Source organism: Myxocyprinus asiaticus, chromosome 3 (assembly GCF_019703515.2).
Source record: "Myxocyprinus asiaticus isolate MX2 ecotype Aquarium Trade chromosome 3, UBuf_Myxa_2, whole genome shotgun sequence".
Taxonomy (NCBI): Eukaryota; Metazoa; Chordata; class Actinopteri; order Cypriniformes; family Catostomidae; genus Myxocyprinus; species Myxocyprinus asiaticus.
In genome coordinates this window covers 43,270,952-43,293,536 of record NC_059346.1, presented here as the reverse complement: position 1 = coordinate 43,293,536, position 22,585 = coordinate 43,270,952, and the positions used below count along the sequence as shown (strand labels likewise).

The window sequence follows — 22,585 nt, the reverse complement described above, 5'->3', positions numbered from 1 at the left end:
CAACTGTTGCATGATTGTTCATGTATTATGAATAAAATCAGAGCATTCTAACTGTGGAAACATTTAACTGAGGCTTAATTTTGGGGTCATTGTGGCCAGTTCTTTCATTTGTCAGCCATCAAAAGCTGAAAAGTAAAGGCTTTCCGTGCTCATGCTGATGTCACCTCTGTAAAACCTGGTCAAACATTGCTATTCTTCTCATTTAAAGAAGCATAACGAATAAGTCTCCTCTTTATTGTTGCAAAAAGCATGATGAATTACAAAAATGTTTATTGCAGCATGGAGAACTTGGAGTCTTCATAAGCCGAGAGAGAGAGAGAGAGCTTTGATGCTCCTCATGCTCTTTCAGCTGTGTAAAAATGCATTTGCCCAGCCTCTCTCTCTCTCTCTCTCTCTCTCTCTCTCTCTCTCTCTCTCTCTCTCTCTCTCTCTCTCTCTCATTCTTGCAGGACTCAGAGAGAAAGGGTTTCATGAACAAGCTGTATGCCATTCAGGATGTGTGTATCAGCGTGCAGAATGCTCTGGATGAAGTGGCCTCCTATGGTGAGAGGATAAAGAAGTGAGTCTCAGCTCTCTCTGCTTGTGCCTGAGCAGACATGTGGGCATCTCAGTGCCAACATTTGTCACATCTTACTCAGCTTGTTAAATACACACACAAGGATTTTTATACTGGAATTAGAGCAAATGTTATACTGTATTTTGAAAGACCCCTAAAAGTATTTCATAGTTATGAAAGTTTCTGTCATAGTTTCTGTTATTTTTAATACTGTAAAACCATAATTCACTTATATGGACGCTCTTTTATACAGCCCTTTCAAAGAAGTACTGTGACGATACCATAGTACCAAGGACTGGCAACCTTTTTGACAAGAAGTGCCATTTTAAACTTTCCTTGTTGTTCACCCCCGGATATATGTATGTAGCCTATATGTATGTATAACATAGCGTGTGTTTCAAAAGTGTAAGTCCAGTTGTGAAAATGCTTTTATTTAATTGAACAAATGAACATGAATTCCAGAGTTTCTTCAGAATTTGGTATGTCCTCCTTTAGCTTTAATGACAGCATACACTTGAGCTGGCATGAACAAAACCTGATGGTCAAGTAAGAAAATTTGATATTTTGTATTAAAGGAGTTACATTTCCAGTTTATCTCCTGGTTTAATTGAACATTTTGAATCATACTCAGACTTTTGAACCCCACTACTGTATGTGTGTTTTGGTGTTTTGAAAGTCATTGTGCTTTAAAGAGATAGTTCACTCAAAAATGAAAATTTTTACATCATTTAATCACCCTCATGCCATCCAAGATGTGTATGACTTTCTTTCTTCTGCAGAACACAAACAAAGATTTTTAGAAGAATATTTCTGCTCTGTAGGTCCATACAATGCAAGTGAATGATGATCGGACCTTTGAAGCTCCAAAAAGCACATAGAGACATCATTAAGGTTATCCATAAGACTCCAGTGGTTAAATCCATATCTTCAGAAGTGATTTGATAGGTGTGGGTGAGAAACAGATCAATATTGGAGTCCTTTTTTACTATAGATTCTCCACTTTCACTTTCCTAAGCACTCTTCTCCCCTAAGAGGTGTTCTTCTGGTGTTTTTGGTGATTTTCATTCTTCATGCATATCGCCACCTACTGGCAGGGAGGAGAATTTATAGTAAAAAATTGACTTAAATATTGATGTGTTTCTCACCCACACCTATAATTTTGCTTCTAAAGACATACATTTAACCACTGGAGTCTTATGGATAACTTTTTTGCTGCCTTTATATGCTTTTTGTAGCTTCAAAATGTTGGTACCCATTAAATTGCATTGTGAGGATCTTCAGAGCTGAAATATTCTTCTAAAAATCTTCGTTTGTGTTCAGCAGAAGAAAGAAAGTCTTACACATCTGGGATGTAATGAGGGTGATTAAATGATTGGAAAATTTTCATTTTTGGGAGCGGGTATGCTTGGGTGAACATCTCAAACATTGATAACACTGTTTTCTTATTTGCATCATATGTTGCATAAAGGAAAAAAATAAAGCAAGAAAATATAGTCTGTTATCCGCTTTATGTGACCAACACAAAGTGGATATGTTTACTTGCACGATTCAACGAAAGTGAAGCACTTTGATAACAGCGGCTCTTGAAGTGCAAATGGTTTGCACGCGCTCGTCTGTTGTTAATTAGGGCAGTTTCGTCACATTTTAATAGTAGTAGTTTAGCTTCCTATTGAGAAAAAAACAAACAAAAAAACACGCTTCGTGATTATGATGAAGGATTACAACAAGCGGTAGATTTGTATACCACATGTATGTGCAAGGGACTATATAGAAATAAAATATGATCCTCTCTCTCACTGTTGATCATGTCCCTGTGTTTAACCCTCCAAGCCATAGGTTGCCAACCCCTGGTATAGACAGTTATTATATTGTGATATACCCTTTTCTCTGTTTCCAGCACTTTCAACTGGACCGTGCCTTTCCTGAGCTGGTTGACCATAATTGCCGTGTGTGCAGCCACTCTCGTAGTATATTTTATTCCTCTCAGATACATCGTGCTGGCCTGGGGTGAGCTACCACTGTTACTCTGAAACAGTGTCATATGTGAAGAGATAACATGTAATATGACAGCATATGTCCATGTTACACTAAATAAAGCAAACATATTTTTCTGAATGACAAAGAATTATAAATAGACTCATTTCATAATAGATCAGTAGGGCACACATTTTAGTGGCAGTTTAGGTGTGCGTGCTCCAGGGACTTGACACCAGCACAGCAGAAGGACAGTAAACTGCAGGTTCAGGGCAAAGTTGCTACTAGCTGATGTCCTGTGTGTTCTTTTGTACAGTGTATCAGACTTAAAAAGGTCAGAGAGCAGCGTTTTTGTCAGCTCAATAGCAGTTGATCCTTTAAAGCAGGGGACTTCAATAGGGGTCGGCCAAGTATTGTTTTGATTGTTTGATCTCAAGCAAATTGTTTGGTGAAAAAATAATGATAGTAATAATAATGGAAAAATGTATTAAACAAATATATAATATTAAGATAACTTCAACAAAGCAAAACTTAGGAAGCTAAAGTTCAGATAAATGTTTAATTGTCCCACCAACATTGTATTAAGGGGTTAGTCACCCAAAAATGAAAATTGTCATTTACTCACCCACATGCCAGCCCAGATATGTATGACTTTCTTCTGCTAAACACAAACAAAGAGTTTTAGAAGAATATTTCAGCTCTGTAGATACTTACAATACTATTTAATGGTGGCCAGAACTTTGAAGGTCTAAAAAGCATATAAAGGCAGCATAAAAGTAATCCATACGACACATTAGTTAAATCCATGTCTTCAGAAGCGATATGATAGGTGTGGGTGAGAAACAGATACATTTTTAAATCCTTTTTTACTATAAATTCTTGCCCTGCCCAGTAGGTGGCGATATGCACGAATAAATTATATCACTTCTGAAGATATAGATTTAACCACCGAGTCATATGGATTACTTTATATGTTCTTTGGACCTTCAGAGTTCTGGCCACCATTAACATACATTGTATGGACCTACAGAGCTGAGATATCTTTAAAAATCCTTGTTTGTCTTCTGCAGAAGAAAGAAAGTCATACACATCTGGGATGGCATGAGGGTGAGTAAGTGATGAGAGAATTTAAATTTTTGGGTGAACTATCTTGTTAAATAAAATTAAAATGTAATGTTTTTAATGGCTTAAAAGCTTCATAACAAATTACTGTACGTAAATACATTAATATGGCACTATATGCATTCCAGGCAAGGCTTAAAATGCAACACTCAATTTTATAGAATGTTTAACAGGGGGCCCCTGCTCCCTCTCTATCTACCAATGGGTCCTTGGAACAAAAACGTTTGAAGACACTCTGCTTTAAAGTAGAAAAGACACTGGTTTAGAACCATATCTGGCTCTAATGAAGCACTTCTGCACTGCACTCTTCCCCCTTTAAAGTGCCACTGTTGTTTCAACTTTCAGGAGTGAACAAGTTCACCAAAAAGCTACGAGACCCATACAGCATCGACAACAATGAGCTGCTGGACTTCCTGTCCCGAGTGCCCTCAGACGTTCAAGTGGTAGGTCTTACTTCATTCAGTCCTCCTTTCTGTGGCTTCATCCATTCAAGTATCCGAGTGTGGGCTGATCCAAACAACCTCTCAATCACCAACATACACTTGCACAAGACACTTTTTACCCCAAAAGTATTTTTTTAAATCCAAACACTATTGTAACTTTGACATCTGCATGTGTCTTGCTACTGACAAACAAATGCATTGAGATTATGTAATGTCATTGGTATAGCTGTGTAAAGTGAAAATAGATTTTTACATATTCTGAAGGAATGTTGAAGAAATGGTGATTCCATGTGCAAAAGTCACATTCACAATGCTAGGGTGTTGTTGATGGTTGTCAGGGCGTTGATTTGCAGTTGCTATAGTGTCTGTATAATATTATGGTATGTATAAGCAAAAGTAATAGTGATGCTCACCTTAGCAAACAGCCCTTATAACATGATATCAGATTGTTCCAGTGTATGAGAATGTATTTGTGGAGTGTTTTCCAGCTCCATGTTCTATTTTCTGTTTTTTAATTTATGCTTCCTGCTTATGGTAATATGCATAAATGCAGAATCAGGGAATTCTATTCTAGTCATCACAGACAGCCCTGTGACTCATTACCATAGAAAGAGTGCAAGTTGTTGACTTTTTAAACTCACAAACTTCACCTAAACTTTTACACCCCTCATTGCACTTTCTTCTGCCAAATTATGTAATGCTACTTAATATTTTATCAATTTAGCTCCTTATAATTGCATTATTATGGTATTCCCTGCTGATTTGTCTTAGTGAGGAATGTGATTCATAAATTTTGGTTAGTTAAGTTGAATGTAAATGGGTTGCAATATTTTCAATCTGCACGTGTCTCTTAGTAGATTTATGGACTTCTCACTGTGTTGTACCGAGTCACGCTTTGTAATAGAGTATAATGAGTATAAAGCAGTAATCCTCTCCTGGTCTGCTTCTACATTAACCGTGAGATCTGAGTTTTGCAGTCCGCCCCACTGTCCCTTTCATAATCAGCCCTGTTCTGTTTGAGTGGCAAGGTGCTACCGTTTAACTGCAATTAAACCTAAGCTCGTAAACACAAGCCCGACCTGTTATCTTGCTTCCTCTGTGTTGGAATAAACCCTGTGGCGCTGACGGCAGGGGTGACACGGGACTCTGATCCAGGACCAATCGCTTGCCACATCAGCATAGACACGCTCGCCTTTGATGGGCCCGGGGCGGCACACTGGCTTTGATCTTTACAGAGTCGTAATCCCCGGCCCCTGCGTTGCTTTACACAAGCCCTGCAGCTGCAGGTAGCCTGCTGTAAATTAGCCCAGTGCGGCTAGGTCGCCAAGATGTATTTACTCCAAACACCTGGAGCCCAGAAGGTCCCTGCAGGTAGGAGGCCTGAAGGAGACCTGGCTAATGATGTACGGGAAGGTTCACGCTTAGAAGACCAAGCCACCTTGGGCCTTCTACGCCCTATTACGGCTTTTGATTTAGGACAGTCCAGAAAAGCAGCCTTGGTATTAGCTCGCGGACTGTACTTGAACATCAATGCGAACTCCCGGGTGTGGAATGTTCCGCTCTGCATCACAAAACTGCCTGTGGAGGTCCGTTAACCTCTGTTTTCTGGGTTAGAGACAATGGGCGAGGTCGAGGCAGTGCCTTTCAGGGACCTCGGAGACTCAAACAAAGCGTCCATGCCCAGGGACCCGAGCGTTTCGCACAAATGACAAACGGAGTACTATTTTTGAGGTTCTGACGTGACCCACGCCTCATATACTGTCCCGTGATAAAAGCCCTGCAAGGCCGAGAGAGGCCAGCATTGCCTCTTTTACAGATCATTTGAAGGTGCCTCAGAATAACGTGAACTGATACGCTTTATATTAAAGGACATCTTTGCTGCAGTCTGTTTGTACATAGTGTCTTTGGGCTGGAGCATAGAATTCCCACAGCTCTGTGAGTGTATAACATTACTCACCTTGTTTGTAATATTTGGAGTGCACTGCTGGTATAGGTACATGAATTTTATTAATTTGCTCACTGTCATGTCATTCGAAACTTGAAAGACCTTCTTTCTTCCATGGAACACAAAATAAGATGTTTTAATGATTGTTCTCTTTGCTACTCTTTTCTATAAAACAAAGCATATAGTGATTAAGCTGTCTTAAATGCCGCACTTTACACTGTGCATTTACACTATTCAGCTAGTGTATGAACAGGGTTGGGAGGGTTATTTTTAAAATGTATTCCACTACAGATTACAGAATACATGCTGTAAAATGTAATTTGTAACGTATTATGTTAGATTACTCAAGGTCAGTAACGTATTCTAAATACTTTGGATTACTTCTTCAGCACTGGTAGATTATTTCACTTGACTATAAAAACTCTGCCAGTAAAGTAAGACAAAATACACATGTTAAAAATACATTCTCTGAAAAACCTAAATATCATATGCAGTGTTGTTTCTAAAACAAGATGAATCAAATTGATCTTGTTTTAAGGATTTTTTAGATATTTTTACAGGAAAACAATACAAAAATTATTATCAAGAATAAGATTTTTGCCCTAATATCAAAGGTCTTACTAGAAAAAAAAAGAAATTATGATCCAACGTGAATTTTCTTGATAAAAATATATGATTGTGCCTGGTAACATGTGCATGTAAAATGGCTAGAAATAGCATTTTAGCTTAGCGTAAAGCTGATAATTTACACAAGGTTTATTTCTATTTCTTGTGCTCCAAACTTACTTCAAACTTCTCTGTCTGCTCGTATGAATGTAACACATCATAAGAAAGTGTTTCACCGTTGTTCAAATGCACTTTGGATCGCATCATTTATATGTATACATTTTTCCATCTGAAAGGACTAAATATTAAATTAAACAAATGAAAATAAAATGCAAAGTAATCTCTTCAGTAATCAAAATACTTTTTGAATGTAACTGTATTCTAATTACCAATGATTTAAACTGTAATTGTAGTGGAATACAGTTACTTATATTTTGTATTTTAAATATGTAATCCCGTTACATGTATTTCATTACTCCCCAACCCTTACTCCCCAACCCTGTGTATGAATATTCTAAGTGTAGTATCGTCTCAAATGGAACTTGGAAGGTTTTTTGTTTTTTTTTTTATAAAGTTTTTAGCATTAGCGTGTTACCCAACCTCAATCTAACACTTACAGTCACCGGCCACTTTATTAGGTACACCTGTACATCTACTTATTCATGCGATTATCTAATCAGCCAATCATGTGGCAGCAGTGTAATGTATAAAATCATGCAGATAGGTGTCAGGAGCTTAAATTAATGTTCACATCAACCATCAAAATGGGGAAAAAATGTGATCTTAGTGATTTAGACCGTGGTATGGTTGTTGGTGCCAGACGGGCTAGTTTGAGTATTTCTGTAACTGCTGATCTCCTGGGATTTTCACACACAACAGTTTCTAGAGTGTAAAGAGAATGGTACAAAAAACATCCAGCGAGTGACAGTTCTGTGGGCGAATGACAGAAGTCATCGGAGAATGGCCAGACTGGTCCAAGCTGACAGGAACGTGACAGTAACCCAAATAAACACGCGTTACAACAGTGCTATGCAGAAAAGCATTTCTGAACACACAACATGTCGAACATTGAAGTGGATGGGCTACAACAGCAGAAGACCCCTCTGGGTACCACTACTGTCAGCTTAGAACAGGAAACTGAGGCTGCAGTGGGCACAGGCTCACCAAAACTGGACAGTAGACTTGCATTCTGTTAGTAGTTGTGCATTCTGAGATGCATTCTGAGATGCTATTCTGCTCACTACAATTGTACAGAGTGGTTATCCGAGTTACCATAGCTTTTCTGTCAGCTTGAGCCAGTCTGGCCATTCTCTGTTGACCTCTCTTATCAACAAGACGTTTTCGTCCACAGAACTGCTGCTCACTGGTGGTTTTTTGTATTTCGCACCATTCTCTATACACTCTAGAGACTGTTGCGAGTGAAAATCCCAGGAGATCAGCAATTACAGAAATACTCAAACCAGCCCGTCTGGCACCAACAATCATGCCACAGTCTAAATCACTGAGATCACATGTTTTCCCCATGCTGATGGTTGATGTGAACATTAACTGAAGCTTCTGACACATATCTGCATGATTTTATACATTACACTGCTGCCACACGATTGGCTGATTAGATAAATCGCATGAATAAGTAGATGTATAGGTGAACCTAATAAACTGGCCGGTGAGTGTATATCTCAGGCTACATCCACATTATTCCTGATACATTCAAAAACGCTGTTTTCATTTTCAAAACGATGTCTGTCCACACTGCTGTTTTCAGGCGTTTTCCAAAAGTTTCTCGTCCACTCTTATCCCCTTACTTCGCATGCGAAAAATCGTCGTTCTGTGTTCAGTCTGAAATGTAAACTTCCCATCGCCTTTGAAGGAATGCAATGTAAAGGTTGTACAAAGTAACATTTATCTTTAACAACGCTATCAGATGGATAGCAGCCACAGCAATGCTGCTACAGCATGGGCCACCATGTTGATAGTTTTGGTCGAATAGATCACATAACTGTGCCAAATGATAAAAAAATATGTCATCGTTTTCAGATATTTATCCATTTCTCCTTTCCACACTACAACGCAAAGACGGCCTTTTCAAATTTATCCACTTGCAAGATCGTTTTCAAAAAGCTCAGATTTTGCTGTCAAAAACAAAAAAAAAGTCGAGAAAAAGATGTTTACAAACGAAAACTAGGACGAGGCCTCAAATTTTGTACATATTCACACTGCGTATGTGATGGTAAAGCATTCAACTCACATTTGCATGGTGCAGTCATCACTGAGGTTTCAGTTGTCGCTACATTTACCATTAATTGCAATTGTTTTTTTTTTTTTTTTTTTTGTTTTTTTTCATGCCAGATAACCTCAAATAGGCCGCAGCCACTGAGCATGAAGTGTCCAACATTCTTTACTCAGTTATTTTAGATGAAGAAGTACATCATCCGGGTACTCTTAATACTCCTCTTCTTGTTGCAATTTTCAGTTGGAACACAATACTCACACTACTTGCACTTGTACAAAATGGCATAGGATAGTGCAGACGTATGCAATTTGGCACAAAGCTATAGTGTTTTTGGGTGGGATTATAGAACTCCCAGAGCTTTGTGGGTGTATATCCTTACCAACCTCACTAGCATTATTTTGAGCATACTGTAATATTAATTTTTATGGTTATATTAATTGCCTGAGTTAAAGGTGTCTTGAAGAGCAGCCAGGTTAACTGTACACTATACACAAGTGCTCTGGGTATTTTTATACTTAGATGTGTTAGTAAACATTAATACTTACCAGCCTGCTGTACTGAGTCCATGCCCTTTTAACCGCACTGCTGGAGACCTGTGATATATTAAACCTCCTGTGAGGTGCATATTCTCTTTGAATTACTTTCCCAGTTTACACACTATGTTCTTTTCATGTATCTGCCTATAGCGACCTCAGAGAATAACTTTTCCTGCTGTGCGCCTGCCTCAGTGCTTTGAATCACATCAGAATAAAGCACATTCTGATATAATGCAATACTTTGTTTCTTAAATGAGGCCAACCTGCATTACCAACTTAACAGTCTCCACCAGGTGTCTAAGACATGTCGTATCGCATGCTTTATGGTACCATTAGCCAATGGAGGCAGTGCGTGCATAACTGGGACGCTAGCAATTAGCACGCCAAGGGCTTCATTATAGCCTATGCAAATTCGGAGATTAAAATACAGCCACAGACATGCAAACGATTCAGCTCTGAGCCAATTCATCACCTTCGAAGGGCACACTCGTGCAGGGCAAAAGTTTTTTTTTTTTTCCTGAGGAGAGATAAAGGCGATTGTGCATGTCCTGTGGTTTCGGTGTAGGAGCTCAAACTTTCCTCCACTGTGCATATCAAAGGCCTGTCTTTGCTGCACCAGGGGTTTCTATTTAGAGTTTAAACAAGCAATTAGCGCACCTTACAGTTACCTAAAGTTGCTGAAAAACTTTCTTCAGTGCTTTATGCTCCACTATTTGCCTGCTTTCACCTTAACACGCTTCTTTTTTCCTCAACAGTGGATGTGAAAGCGGGAATCTCTTGTCTGTGGGCGTCTTGAGTCCTTTTGTTTTCTTCTAGAGATCATTTAATGCCCCTAATGCAAGGTTATGTGTCACAGGAGATGAAGCAGGCACAGTTTTTCGCCTGCTCTATAAACAGCATAGCATAGTATCATTAAAAATGTTCAGCTTTCATTTACTTATTTATATTTGCCTACCGCCCATGTGGCTCCATGCTTAGCAGTGGGATGACATTGCGTGCTCGGCTGCGGCAAGTCCCGGGACGGCGTCTGACACTGCTAAACGAAGCACTCATTCATGTGGCGCCCCCTCCACAAGAGCGCACTTCAAAGTGTGTTTTGTAGTGCAACTGTCAACACGAGGGAGTGGAGCGAGGGTGGAGCAGTCTTTGAGCAGCATAAGGTCTCTACCCATCGTCTCGGCGGATGTTCTCTTTGTGCTCGGCACTTGCTCCAAATTGCCATCTCACCATAGTCACTTTAGCTCCCCCCTTATCTCAACTACTAAAGTTCTTTCTGTTGTTTCCTTTTTTTTTTTTTTTTTTTACTGTAACTAGTGTGCTATGTTATCTTTGGCAGGACAGCTCTCTGTCATTAAAGCTCTGGCATTAAAGCTGCTGTGCTCGTTGAACCATACAGGGTGGCATAACTGTCACCAGTTAAGTGTAATAGAGCCTCTGATGTGCCATGCCTTCTTTTTTGCAGAGTTTCTGTCATAGCGCTACTTTTGTTTTGATTGAGGCTTTATTGTTTGCCATCACACATTTTCTTCTATTAGATTCACTAATCACTTCATCGCCTCACCTTGACACCCAAACTTTTTAAATGTAGTTCAAGGGAGGCTTCTAAAGTCAGACACGACCATGATATGTTTAAAGTGAATACGAAAATAATGACCCTGTTAGGCTGCATTTTAAACAGCTCTTTGAGGAAGACAAAAGCTAGGTCTTTCTGAAATTCTCAAGTAAAACTCTAATGCAGTTATGGCCCCGATTGTGGACCTTGATTTAGTTTGAATGCATAATCAAGTTTAATATTTAAAGTGCTGTTAAAATGATTTTCTGCCACAAAGTGACCAGAAATAAAAACAATTTATGAGAGTCTGCGATCTGAGGAGACATGAACGACCATTGTCAATACAACAAATTTGAGCAGAGTTTATGAACTTTATGCAAATGAGTAGTGACACGATGCTGCGGCAATCAATTGGTGTGCAGACAGTGGAGCCATGTCATCTGCCTACTTACAGTATTTAATGAATACTGCAGCTAAGTAAGAACACCTACTAACTATCAGGAGTAAAACAGCTTTGTGAACTTCACCGATATAATCACACCTGAACTCACTATTTTAATTTTATTAATTGGACATATCTGTGGCCATTTAGCAAGCATTGTGATGCTTCTATCAGTTGTCCATATTTACACTTTGGCTTTGCGCCTTGGTGAAAAAAACTGGAACTACTGTGCAAACCAGCTAGGTTTGGAAAACAGCTTAAACCTTCATAGCTGAAGTAATTATTATTATTATTATTATTATTATTATTATTATTAATCAGTATTATTGTAAAACACCAGAGATAAACCAGAGAGATGTTATTTGGATCACCCCTGATGAAAAGGCCAGTTTATGAAATCACATGCTGGTCCAAGCTGGTTTATGCTGATTAGTGCTGGTTTGTTGCTAGTCTGTCTGGTAACCCAGAATAGTCATGTTGTTTTCCAGCAAAAAATAAATAAATAAATGCTAGTCAACCAGCATGGTCTTTCTGATGATGCTGGTTGACCAAGGGAAGTATGCCGGTTAAGACAGTAATGAAGGCTGGTAGAAACACCAGCACACCAAACTCCTAAACGTAACAAATGCTGGTGTCTTTTTAACGGGGACATTTGATGTGAGCTCAGATACTGCTACTACTTGCAAGATGGATGGCTATAAGATGGACACATTTTCCCTGTCAAACAGAAACTCAGTGTAGGTGTTGATTGATGTTTCTGTTGTGTCAACAGCACATGGGCCACATTTTTGTGGGATACTCCAGATGACATCAGTCACTTTGTGAGCCAGATCTAAGAAGAAATCAATCAACATCTGAGGATTGTTTTAGCAGCTTGACTGTTGTGTACAGTGTTCCCATGGTCATGAAAAACGTCATGGTTACTGGTGTAACCTCCGTTCCCTGATGGAGGGAACGAGACGTTGGTGTTGATGTAGTGACACTAGGGGTCACTCTTGGGAGCCCGAGACACCTCTGGTCTTTGATAAAAGGCCAATGAAAATTGGCGAGTGGTATTTGCATGCCAGTCCCCCGGACATACGGGTATAAAAGGAGCTGGTATGCAACCACTCATTCAGGTTTTACGCTGAGGAGCCGATATAAGGTATGGCCATTTCAGCGGGTAGTTCAGCGTTGTGGCAGGAGGGACCAACATCTCATTCCCTCCATCAGGGAACGGAGGTTACACCAGTAACCATGACGTTCCCTATCTGTCACTCACTCAACATTGGTGTCGATGTAGTGACACTAGGTGTCCCTATACAATACGCCACAAGGCTGAACTGTGTTACGTGAACTGGCGGTGTGTGGTGGGCAGACTTGCTGTGTGCCTCATAGCCAGCACACCAGCTCGACACGTAACCTCCCCCAACACAGTTATGAGTGTCGAACGGCCCTTTTTGGGGACAAGTCGACTACCCAAAGATAGAGACAGGCTTAACCAAGTCGTGGCCTCTTTTCCCCTTCTCTTTTTCCACTCCCTAAAAAAGAAGGGGGATTATCCGACTGGGCCACCAGGTTTAGTCGGGGGGTGTCCCTCCCAAGGGGAGGACACCGCGGAGACCACACCTCGCCCCAAGAGAGGGAGGGGTATTTAAGTGGAAGAATACGTCACATGGTCTTTCCAACCATGTGGAGAGCTTTCAAGGTAGATCCTGCCCAATGGGGGAGGAGTTACTACAAACATGGAGACTGGGGCAGAGGGGCTCTGCCCAAGGAAGACGCAGTTTGCCAGCAGGGAAACGAATTAGCGGAAGATATAGATCGCATGAGGTTAGCCTTACAGGGAACCGCCACACGAGGAGCACCTACCCCAGAACAGGGCTCTTAGTTAGCGCATGTACTGGGCCGGGAGCGAGTCTCTCCGAAAACTCGACTGCCACAGGGCTCGGAGGAAGTCAACCAGGGAACAAATTTTGTGAACACTACTGGGAATTAACGGCGCACGTCTTCAGCTCAAAAGGAGGTGGAAGGCGCTATGTGCAAGCGATACACCCGGCCGGCTATCCTGGGCTTATCCGCTTGTGTTGCATACCACTACCTGGGATGAAACCGGTTCCACCCGGAGGTTGTAGAACCTTGCAAAGGTGTTGGGTGTTGCCCAGCCTGCTGCTCTTTAAATGTCTGTTAGGGAGGCACCTCTGGCCAAGGCCCAAGAAGCCGCTACACCACGGGTAGAATGGGCTCGTAGCCCTACCGGGGGCAGCATGTTTTGGGCGAGATATGCCATAGTTATGGCGTCAACGAGCCAGTGGGTGATCCTCTGCTTGGAGACAGCGCTTCCTTTCCGCTGTGCACCAAAAGCAGACAAAGAACTGCTCAGAGATTCTAAAGCTCTGCGTGTGATCCAAATAGATGTGTAAAGCGCACACCGGACACAGCGACAACAGGGCTGGGTCTGCCTCCTCCTGGGGCAGCACTTGCAGGTTCACCACCTAGTCCCTAAAGGGGTGGTGGGAACCTTGGGTACATAGCCCGGTCAGGGTCTCAGATCACGTGAGAGTAACCTGGACCGAACTCCAGGCACGTTTCGCTGACAGAGAACGCTTGCAGGTCACCTACCCTCTTGATGGAAGTGAGTGTAGTCAGGAGAGCTGTCTTCAAGGAGAGTGCCTTAAGCTCGGCTGACTGCAAAGGCTCAAAGGGGGCTCTCTGTAGACCCTGAAGAACTACAGAGGTCCGATGAGGGAAAGAGGCGTGGCCTGGAGGGATTCAGCCTCCTGGCACCTCTTAGGAACCTGATAATCAGGTCGTACTTCCCTAAGGACTTACCGTCTACTGCGTCGTGGTGTGCTGCTATGGTAGCAACGTACACCTTCAAGGTGGAAGGGGACTGCCTCCCTTCCAACCTCTCTTAGAGGGAGGGGAGGGCGCCTCGTAGAGGGAGCCTAGCCTGAGTGATCGTGTCTACCATCGCAGGAGGGAGACAGCTTAGGTCTTCCGCGTCCCGTCCAGGGGCCAGACATGGAGATTCCAGAGGTCTGGGCGTGGGTGCCGGATGGAAGAAGGTCCTTCCTCAGGGGAATTTGCCAGGGGGGAGCTGTCGCGAGGAGCGTGAGGTCTGAGCACCACGTCTGGGAGGGCCAGTAGGGTGCTACCAGGACAACCTGCTCCTCATCCTCCCTGACCTTGCACAGGGTCTGTGCAAGCAGGCTCACAGGGGAAACGCATATTTGCGAATGCCAGGGGGCCAGCTGTGTGCCAGCGGGTCTATGCCGAGGGAGGCCTCGGTCAGGGCGTACCAGAGCGGGCAGTGGAGAGGATTCTTGGGAGGCGAACAGGTGCACCTGTGCCTGTCGAACCGACTCCAAATCAGCTGGACCACCTGAAGGTGGAGTCTCCACTCTCCCCTGAGGGTAACCTGTTGTGACGGCGTGTCCGCCGTAGTGTTGAGGTTGCCCGGGATGTGAGTGGCTTGCAGCGACTTGAGGTGCTTGACGGCGGGCAAGTTGTGACATACAACGAGAGCGCAAACCACCTTGGTGGTTGACATATGCTACCATTGTCATGTTGTCTGTCTGAACTAACACGTGCTTGCCCTGGATCAACAGCTGAAACCTCTGCAGGGCGAGCAGAATTGCCAACAACTCGAGGCAGTTGATGTGCCAATGCAGTCGCGGACCCGTCCAGAGGCCAGCAAGTGTTGCAAACGGCGCCCCAGCCCGTTTTGGAGGCATCTATCGTAACCACAACATGCCTGGGGACCAGTTCTAGAGGAACACCTGCCTGTAGGAATGAGAGGTTGGTCCAAGAGCTGAAAAGACGGTGACAGACCAATGTGATGGTCACGCAGTGTGTCCCGTGGCGCCATGGCCATCTCGGGACTCGAGTCTGGAGCCAGTGCTGAAGCGGCCTCATATGCATCAACCCGAGCGGGGTGGCCACCGCTGAGGATGCCATATGCCCCAGGAGCCTCTGAGGGAGTTTCAGTGGAACCGCTGTTCCCTGTTTGAACGCCTTCAAACAGGCCAGCACCGACTGGGCGCGCTCGTTCGTAAGGTGCGCTGTCAAGGAGACTGAGTTCAACTCCAAACCGAGAAAAGAGATGCTCTGAACCGGGAGGAGCTTGCTCTTTTCCCAGCTGACCCAAAGCCCTAGTCAGCTGAGGTGTGAGAGCACCAGGTCCCTGTGTGCGCACAACACGTCTCGAGAGTGAGCTAGGATTAGCCAGTCGTCGAGATAGTTGAGAACGCGAATGCCCACCTCCCTTAACGGGGCAAGGGCAGCCTCGGCAGCCTTCGTAAAGATGCGAGGAGACAGGGAGAGGCCAAAAGGGAGGACTTTGTACTGATACGCCTGACCCTCGAACGTGAACCGCAGGAAGGGTCTGTGTCGAGGAAGGATCGAGGCGTGGAAGTACGCATCCTTCAGGTCTACCGCCGCAAACCAATCTTGATGCCGGACGCTCACCAGAATGCGTTTTTGCGTCAGCATCTTGAACGGGAGTCTGTGTAAAGCCTAGTTCAGAACTCACAGGTCCAAGATTGGCCTCAACCCACCGCCTTTTTTCGGTACGATGAAGTAGGGGCTGAAAATCCCCTTCTTCATCTCGGCTGGAGGGACAGGTTCTATCGCGCCCTTCCGTAGGAGGGTAGCGATCTCCGCGCAAGGTAGCAGCGTTTTCGTCTTTCACCAAGGTGAAGTGGACACTGCTGAACCTGGGCGGATGCCCGGCGAAGTGAATCGCGCAGCCGAGTTGGACAGTCCAGACCAGCCCTCGTGATGGATTGGAAAGCGCAAGCCATGCGTCCAAGTTCCGCGCAAGGGGGACCAAAGGGACAACGTCATCGGATGTACCGGCAGGTGGGGCCTCGCGGCGGGGCGGAGCTCGAGGTGCCACACCACGTCGTGGTCGTGCTGAGTCTGACATCAAAGCACTTACCTGGCTCCTTGTGACCACCCCCGGAACAGCCTGGGACGGGGGAGGAAGAGGCCTGTCCTCGTGACCCGTGAAGACTGTCACATCGGGGGTGGATTTGTGACACAGCTGGGCGCTCAGGGGCGTGAGACCACTGCTGGAGTGCCAAACCTGCCAAATGGAGTGGTGGACGGTGGTCGTGATGACAGCCGTACACACCGGATACGTGACCCAGGGAACAAGGAAACTGCTCTTGCTGAGCTCTTGAGTACTGCAGCCACTTGGGCATGCAGCACAATTAAATGCAAAAGGTAACAAAAAGATGAAGATCTGCTTACCAACTCCAGAGCAGCGGGTTTTGTTGTCCCTGGGTCGCCCATCTCAAGGGTGCTTTGAAGCCTTTCACAGGTTCTGGGCAGCCGTGAGACGGGTGGAGTCTGCTTCCTGCGGTGGGCTCCACGCCGGGGCCGGGCCGAAGGGGCGGGCTGCGGCGGAGCTGGTGCAGTCACCGCAGGGGGACGCCCTTGGTGATGAGTAGACGGGGTGCGGGATCTTGAGCTGCGCCGGGGCAGGATATGCCGGCTAGCATCCATCTACTGCTCTACCATCGAGAACTGCTGGGCAAAGTCCTCGACGGTGTCGCCGAATAGGCCCGCCTGGGAAATGGGAGCAGCAAGGAATAATACGGCCTCACCCATCTCGACCAGGTTGAGCCAAAGGTGGCGCACCTGGACCACTAGTGTGGCCATCGCTCGGAGAGCGAGGTCGGTCGCCGAGCGCAGTTCCTGCATCAATCCCGGGGCGGAACTACCCTTGTGCAGTTCCTTTAGCGCCTTGGCGGACTTGCAGGAGAGCCATGTCGTGCAGGGCGGAGGCGGCTTGTCCAGCGGCCGTCAGAGCGGCCGTCAGAGACAACATAAACCTACAGGCCTTGGACGGGGGCTTTGGGCACCCACGCCAGGTGGCGGCGCTCTGCGGGCATAGGTGCACCACGAGCACCTTTATCCACCGGGGGATTGCCGAATAGCCCTTGGCCGCCCCACCATCGAGGGTAGTGAGGGCGGGGAAGCTGAAAAGATCGGGACCGGGCAGTAAAAAGTGCCTCCCGCGACCTTGTCAGCTCTTCATACACTTCCGGGAAGAAAGAAACGGGGGCGGGGCGTGGCTTTGAGCGCATGTCGTCATCTCCGCATCAGCCTGTGACTGGGCAATCAACCCCGAAGGGAGGAGCCCAGCTGAGGCTTCCGACTGGACGAGCCCACTCTCCGATGCTGCGCTCGAGAGCTCATCACTTTCGCGGGCTCCGAATAAGAGGTCGAACTCGCCGTGAGACGAACTGGCGGACTCACCCGGAAGCCCGATCGGGGCAGACGAGCGTGCTGGGGAATGGGAGGTCCGCGGGGGGATACCCGGCGGAGGCGGTCCCATTGGGGTCCCCAAATCGCCCCCAGTGCTAGCCGCGCTGGCCTCATACACGTGGGTAAAAGGACCGAGGCGGGAGCCTCTGGGGTGGCTTGCTTTCTTACGAAGGCGAGCCGCAACCGCAACGTTGCCATGGACATATTCTCGCAATGAGAACATGACCATCCACGAACGCTGTCTCCGCGTGAGCAGTGCCCAGACACGAAAGACAGTGATCATGACCGTTAGAAGGCGAGAGATAACAAGCACAACCAGGAATAACACACAATCAGAAAAGCATCTTTAAAAAGACGCGTCTTTAAAAAGACATTCCGTGTGTGCGCTCTTTTAGAGAAATATATACTCTTTTAGAAGGGAAAAATGCTCTTTCAGAAAATATACTCTCTAGTTTTTCTGCCGAAGCGCCCAGGGGCGTTCTCTGCAGTGCACCAGTGCAGAGGGGGGAGAAGCCGCTGAAATGCGCCGTCAGATCCAGCAGAGGTGAATGAACAGTAGTATTCAGCTCAATGAGCATGACCGTTCGGCCCCGAAGAGAAAATCTGAATGAGTGGTTGCATACCAGCTCCTTTTATACCCGTATGTCCGGGGGAGTGGCATGCAAATACCACTCGCCAATTTTCATTGGCCTTTTATCAAAGACCAGAGGTGTCTCGGGCTCCCAAGAGTGACCCCTAGTGTCACTACATTGACACCAACGTCGAGTGAGTGACAGATAGGGAACTTGCAATTTCTAAACCTGGAAAAGTCATGGAAATTAATAGAATCTTTAAAGTCATGGAAATACCTATAATGAATATGCATTTTTCTAGTCTTGTTTTTTTTAAATTTTTATATATTGTTACTTGGAAGCCATGATGTCCGATTTACAAACAAATTGTTCTTCTCGAGTCAGTTCTTTTCAATGAATTGGGAAAACCAGTTCACAAATAAATTTAAATGATTCATTAGCACATCGCTCTGAATAAAAACGTTTTTTTTTTTTTTTTTTTTTTTATTAATCATCCAGCTGACCACTCTCTCATTCTCCTTCCTACTTTCCTCTCTTTCTCTCAGTCTTTTTCCTTCTCTCCATCTCTTCCCTGTGGTGATGAGGACTACTATGAAATCTGTGCTGGACAGGATGTGCTTGTGCATGTCACCCACAGTTTATCAGTCATCCCCAGCCTCCCGCTCATTCATGCTACTGCCAGATGATGTCATTCATGCCGTAGCCCTCGGGATGGCCAAACCGGTTTGATCCTGCAACTCTCAACATGTTAGAGTTTTATTATCCTCCTTTGCACATTGAGGATCTGTGCCTAATTAAGTAGCATTTCTGGTGACCATTAATTATGGTGGATCAGAATGGAAATGTTATACAATGGATGGATGAGGGTCTCGAAGTGCTGCAGCCAACTTTGAAGGTAATTTGCTGTATAAAGCACAATATCAACCATGCTGGAAATAAGCTAAAGAGTGAATATTTCTAACCTTTTACTGACCTTTATAAAAGGTCAAGCTGTTGGAATGAAGCTGTATCACAAGTTCTTATTTCTCAGTCTCCCACTCAGATACCCTGCTTGGGTATCTCCATCATGTTTAGGAATACATGTCTAACTAGATGTTAAGTGTGCTTGTCCTTGCAAAAGTCTGCACAGCAATGCTAGAGTGTTTGTAGGGAGTTGCCAGGGCATTGTTGCATGATTGCTTAAGTGTTTTGAGTGGTTGAGTGGTGTGCAATCTGCATTGTGTTCTAATGGAAATAAACTCACTGAAACTCTGAAATCCTTAACATCAAATCCTCATTTATTGAATCTGGACAAACAACCATTGCAATAAAGACACTTCTGCAGCAAGAAACAGCGTGGCAGCAGTGCACGACGTGCTGAGAAAGCACACACAGACTGGGAAGAAGCAAAGTGCCCAAATTCCCCAAGTCCGCACAGCTAAAACAGAGGAAAAGGAAACCCAAATATGGTCATTGCAAGTGGAATCACAAAATAATAATGTATATACCCTGCTGAAAAAACAAAACAGCATTGCTAATCATCAGCTTAAGTTGTGTTTTGGTTGCTGGTCCCCCAGCATGTGATGGGATGCTGGTGTCCCCACTAACTTAACCAGCTTCATCAGAAAGACCATGCTGGTCAACCAGCATCACCAGCTACGTTTTGCTGGCGAAAAGCTTGTCTATGCTGGTCCACCAGCAGGACCAGCACCAAACCAGCACTAACCAGCAAAAACCAGCCTAGACCAGCATGGGAATTGCATGCTGGTTAAGCTGGTCTTTTTAGCAGGGTAAGTGTACACCTGCTACAGCTGCTAGGTGTTTGCTTACTGGCCTATGTCAAAAGAGCTAAAATCTGTATGATATTTTGGTCCCTAAATAAGGCTCAAGTCCCTTCTTCAATGTAAGTCTATTGACTTTTTTGCACATTTTATTGTCTGCCAGGTGTAAATCATAAGTCTTAGAACAGTAATAACACACATCTCCTCAACAATCTGGACAATTTGAGGTATCATTCAGATCCATAACACAAACATTGTTTAATATTACACAAAGCCATAAATCAGTTAAACAAAGTTTTATACTTAAGGTTAGGGGTTTGTTCAAAACCCTAAACAAACACTAACAGAACCCTAAGTATGAGCAGTCATATGTGACTGTGAGGATGTAGGATAGTGGTAAATAGTTAAAGGGATAGTTTGCCAAAAAATGAAAATACATTTTCTCACTTTAATGTTGTTCCAACTTTGGGTGCCGATATAATGTTAAATTGATATACCAGTAGAAAGGTGTCAGATTGGTAGAACTTTTTAAGTATCATTTAGATTGCTGTTATGCAAAATGCTGCCGCATGGAAGGGAATGTGTGTGCCAATCAGAGGTTGTGCTAAAAATAATCCTTATAATCTGTCAAAATGACAGACAGTATTTTTTTTAATAATCTGTCAGTTATTAAAACATTTGGTGAATAATGGAAAAGTTCAGGTTGACGGAACCCCTGGTTCCAATCATTTTACATTTAGAGAGAAAATGATAAAAGAGCTTGTTAATAAAAAGCTACGTCCTCCATGTTGTTGGAATCAAGATGGCGCCGAGTATGGCTGCTGCGTTGCGAGCTCCGACACAACATTGCAGTTTTTTTGTTTGTTTTGTTTACAGTTCTTATGTTTTTTTGTCTTGGATGTTGTCTGCCTTATTGTATATGATAGACAAACACTTTTGGACATTGGTTCTGCAATTGCACACCGAAAACTGGACTTCAGATTCCTCAATGCCGACCCGCTGTTTACAAACACGCCAGCGGAGCTTTTTGTCTGGGCTGCCTGGCTGCGGAAACGCAGAAAGAAAAGGGGAAATAGAGCCGGCATTCTCATCAGAGTAAGACATCGTGCAAATCGACCCCCGCTACTCAGTATTCTACTGGCAAATGTTCAATCTCTGGACAACAAGCTCTGTGAGCTGAAAGCGCAGATCTTTTTCCAATGAGAGATGAGGGAGTGCTGCATTATCTGCCTTACAGAAACTTGGATGTCTGCGGAGATCCCAGACTCAGCCATCGAACCCGCGGGGTCCTCTGTGCACCGAGCGGACAGAGCAAAAGACCTCTCAGGTAAAAGCAGAGGTGGTGGTGTATGTTTTATGATCAACAAATCCTGGTGTGATCAGAGGAACTTACATTCTATAAAGTCTTTCTGCTCTCCTGATCTGGAATTTCTCATGCTTCTGTGTCGACCATTCTGGCTACCGAGGGAATTCACAGCGGTCATTATCACTGCTGTGTACATCCCCCCACAAGCTGACACAGACCAGGCACTCAAGGAACTGTATGGGAGTATAAGTGAGCAGGAAACCACGCACCCTGAGGCTGCGTTCATTGTGACCGGGGACTTTAACAAAGCCAATTTCAAATCAATCGCACCAAAATACCACCAACATATCAGTTTCAACACACGAGGGGACCGGGTTTTGGACCATTGCTACTCTCCCTTCCGGGATGGCTACAAATCCCTCCCCCGCCCACCATTTGGCAAATCAGACCACTCTTCCATTCTCCTTCTGCCCGCTTACAGGCAGAAACTGAAACAGGAAGCACCCACCCTCAGAATGATCCAGTGCTGGTCGGACCAATCGGATTCTACGCTACAAGACTGTTTTGATCATGCGGACTGGGAGATGTTCCGGTCCGCCTCTGATGATGACATCGAGGTTTACGCTGATAGCGTAAAGTGTTTAATCAGGAAGTGTGTAGAGGATGTTGTTCCGACCAAAACAATACGGATCTACCCCAACCAGAAACCATGGGTTAATAGCGATGTTCGCGCGGCACTTAATGCGCGGACCTCCTCTTTTAATTCCGGGAATGCAGAGGAGCATAACATTAGCCAGTTATGCCCTCCACAAAACTATCAGAGCAGCCAAACGCCAGTACAGGGACAAGATTGAAGGATAGTTCAACACCACCGAATCTAGAAGCATGTAGCAGGGAATTAATATCATCATGGACTACAAAGGGAAAAAAAAACTCCGCCGTGAACACCACTGCCTCTCTCCCAGGTGAGCTAAATAATTTCTATGCCCGTTTAGAGGGAAATAACACCGCCCTCGCAGAGAGAGCTCTCGCGGCTGAAGCTACAGAGGTTAGTTCACTCTCCGTCTCTGTAGCAGATGTAACCCGATCCTTCCGATGTGTGAATATCCGTAAAGTCGCGGGTCCAGACGGCATTCCGGGCCACGTCATCAGAGCGTGCGCGAACCAACTGGCTGGTGTTTTTATGGACATTTTCAACCTTTCTCTCTCCTTGTCTGTAGTCCCCACATGCTTCAAAATGTCCACCGTTGTGCCTGTACCAAAGCAATCCAAAATCACTAGCT

The 22,585-nt window shown here is 44.6% G+C and overlaps 1 protein-coding gene across 4 annotated transcripts in view; it reads left to right on the top strand.

Moving 5' to 3' along the window:
* The window catches only part of LOC127416940 (multiple C2 and transmembrane domain-containing protein 1-like), a 313,291-nt gene that overhangs the window by 278,589 nt on the left and 12,117 nt on the right, over positions 1-22,585 (top strand). For all 4 annotated transcript variants that reach the window (XM_051656578.1, XM_051656568.1, XM_051656558.1 and 1 more), the window contains 3 exons: positions 450-559; positions 2,454-2,563; positions 3,998-4,095. In XM_051656578.1, coding sequence (XP_051512538.1) covers positions 450-559; positions 2,454-2,563; positions 3,998-4,095 — 318 coding nt within the window. The remainder of the gene's footprint in view (positions 1-449; positions 560-2,453; positions 2,564-3,997; positions 4,096-22,585) is intronic.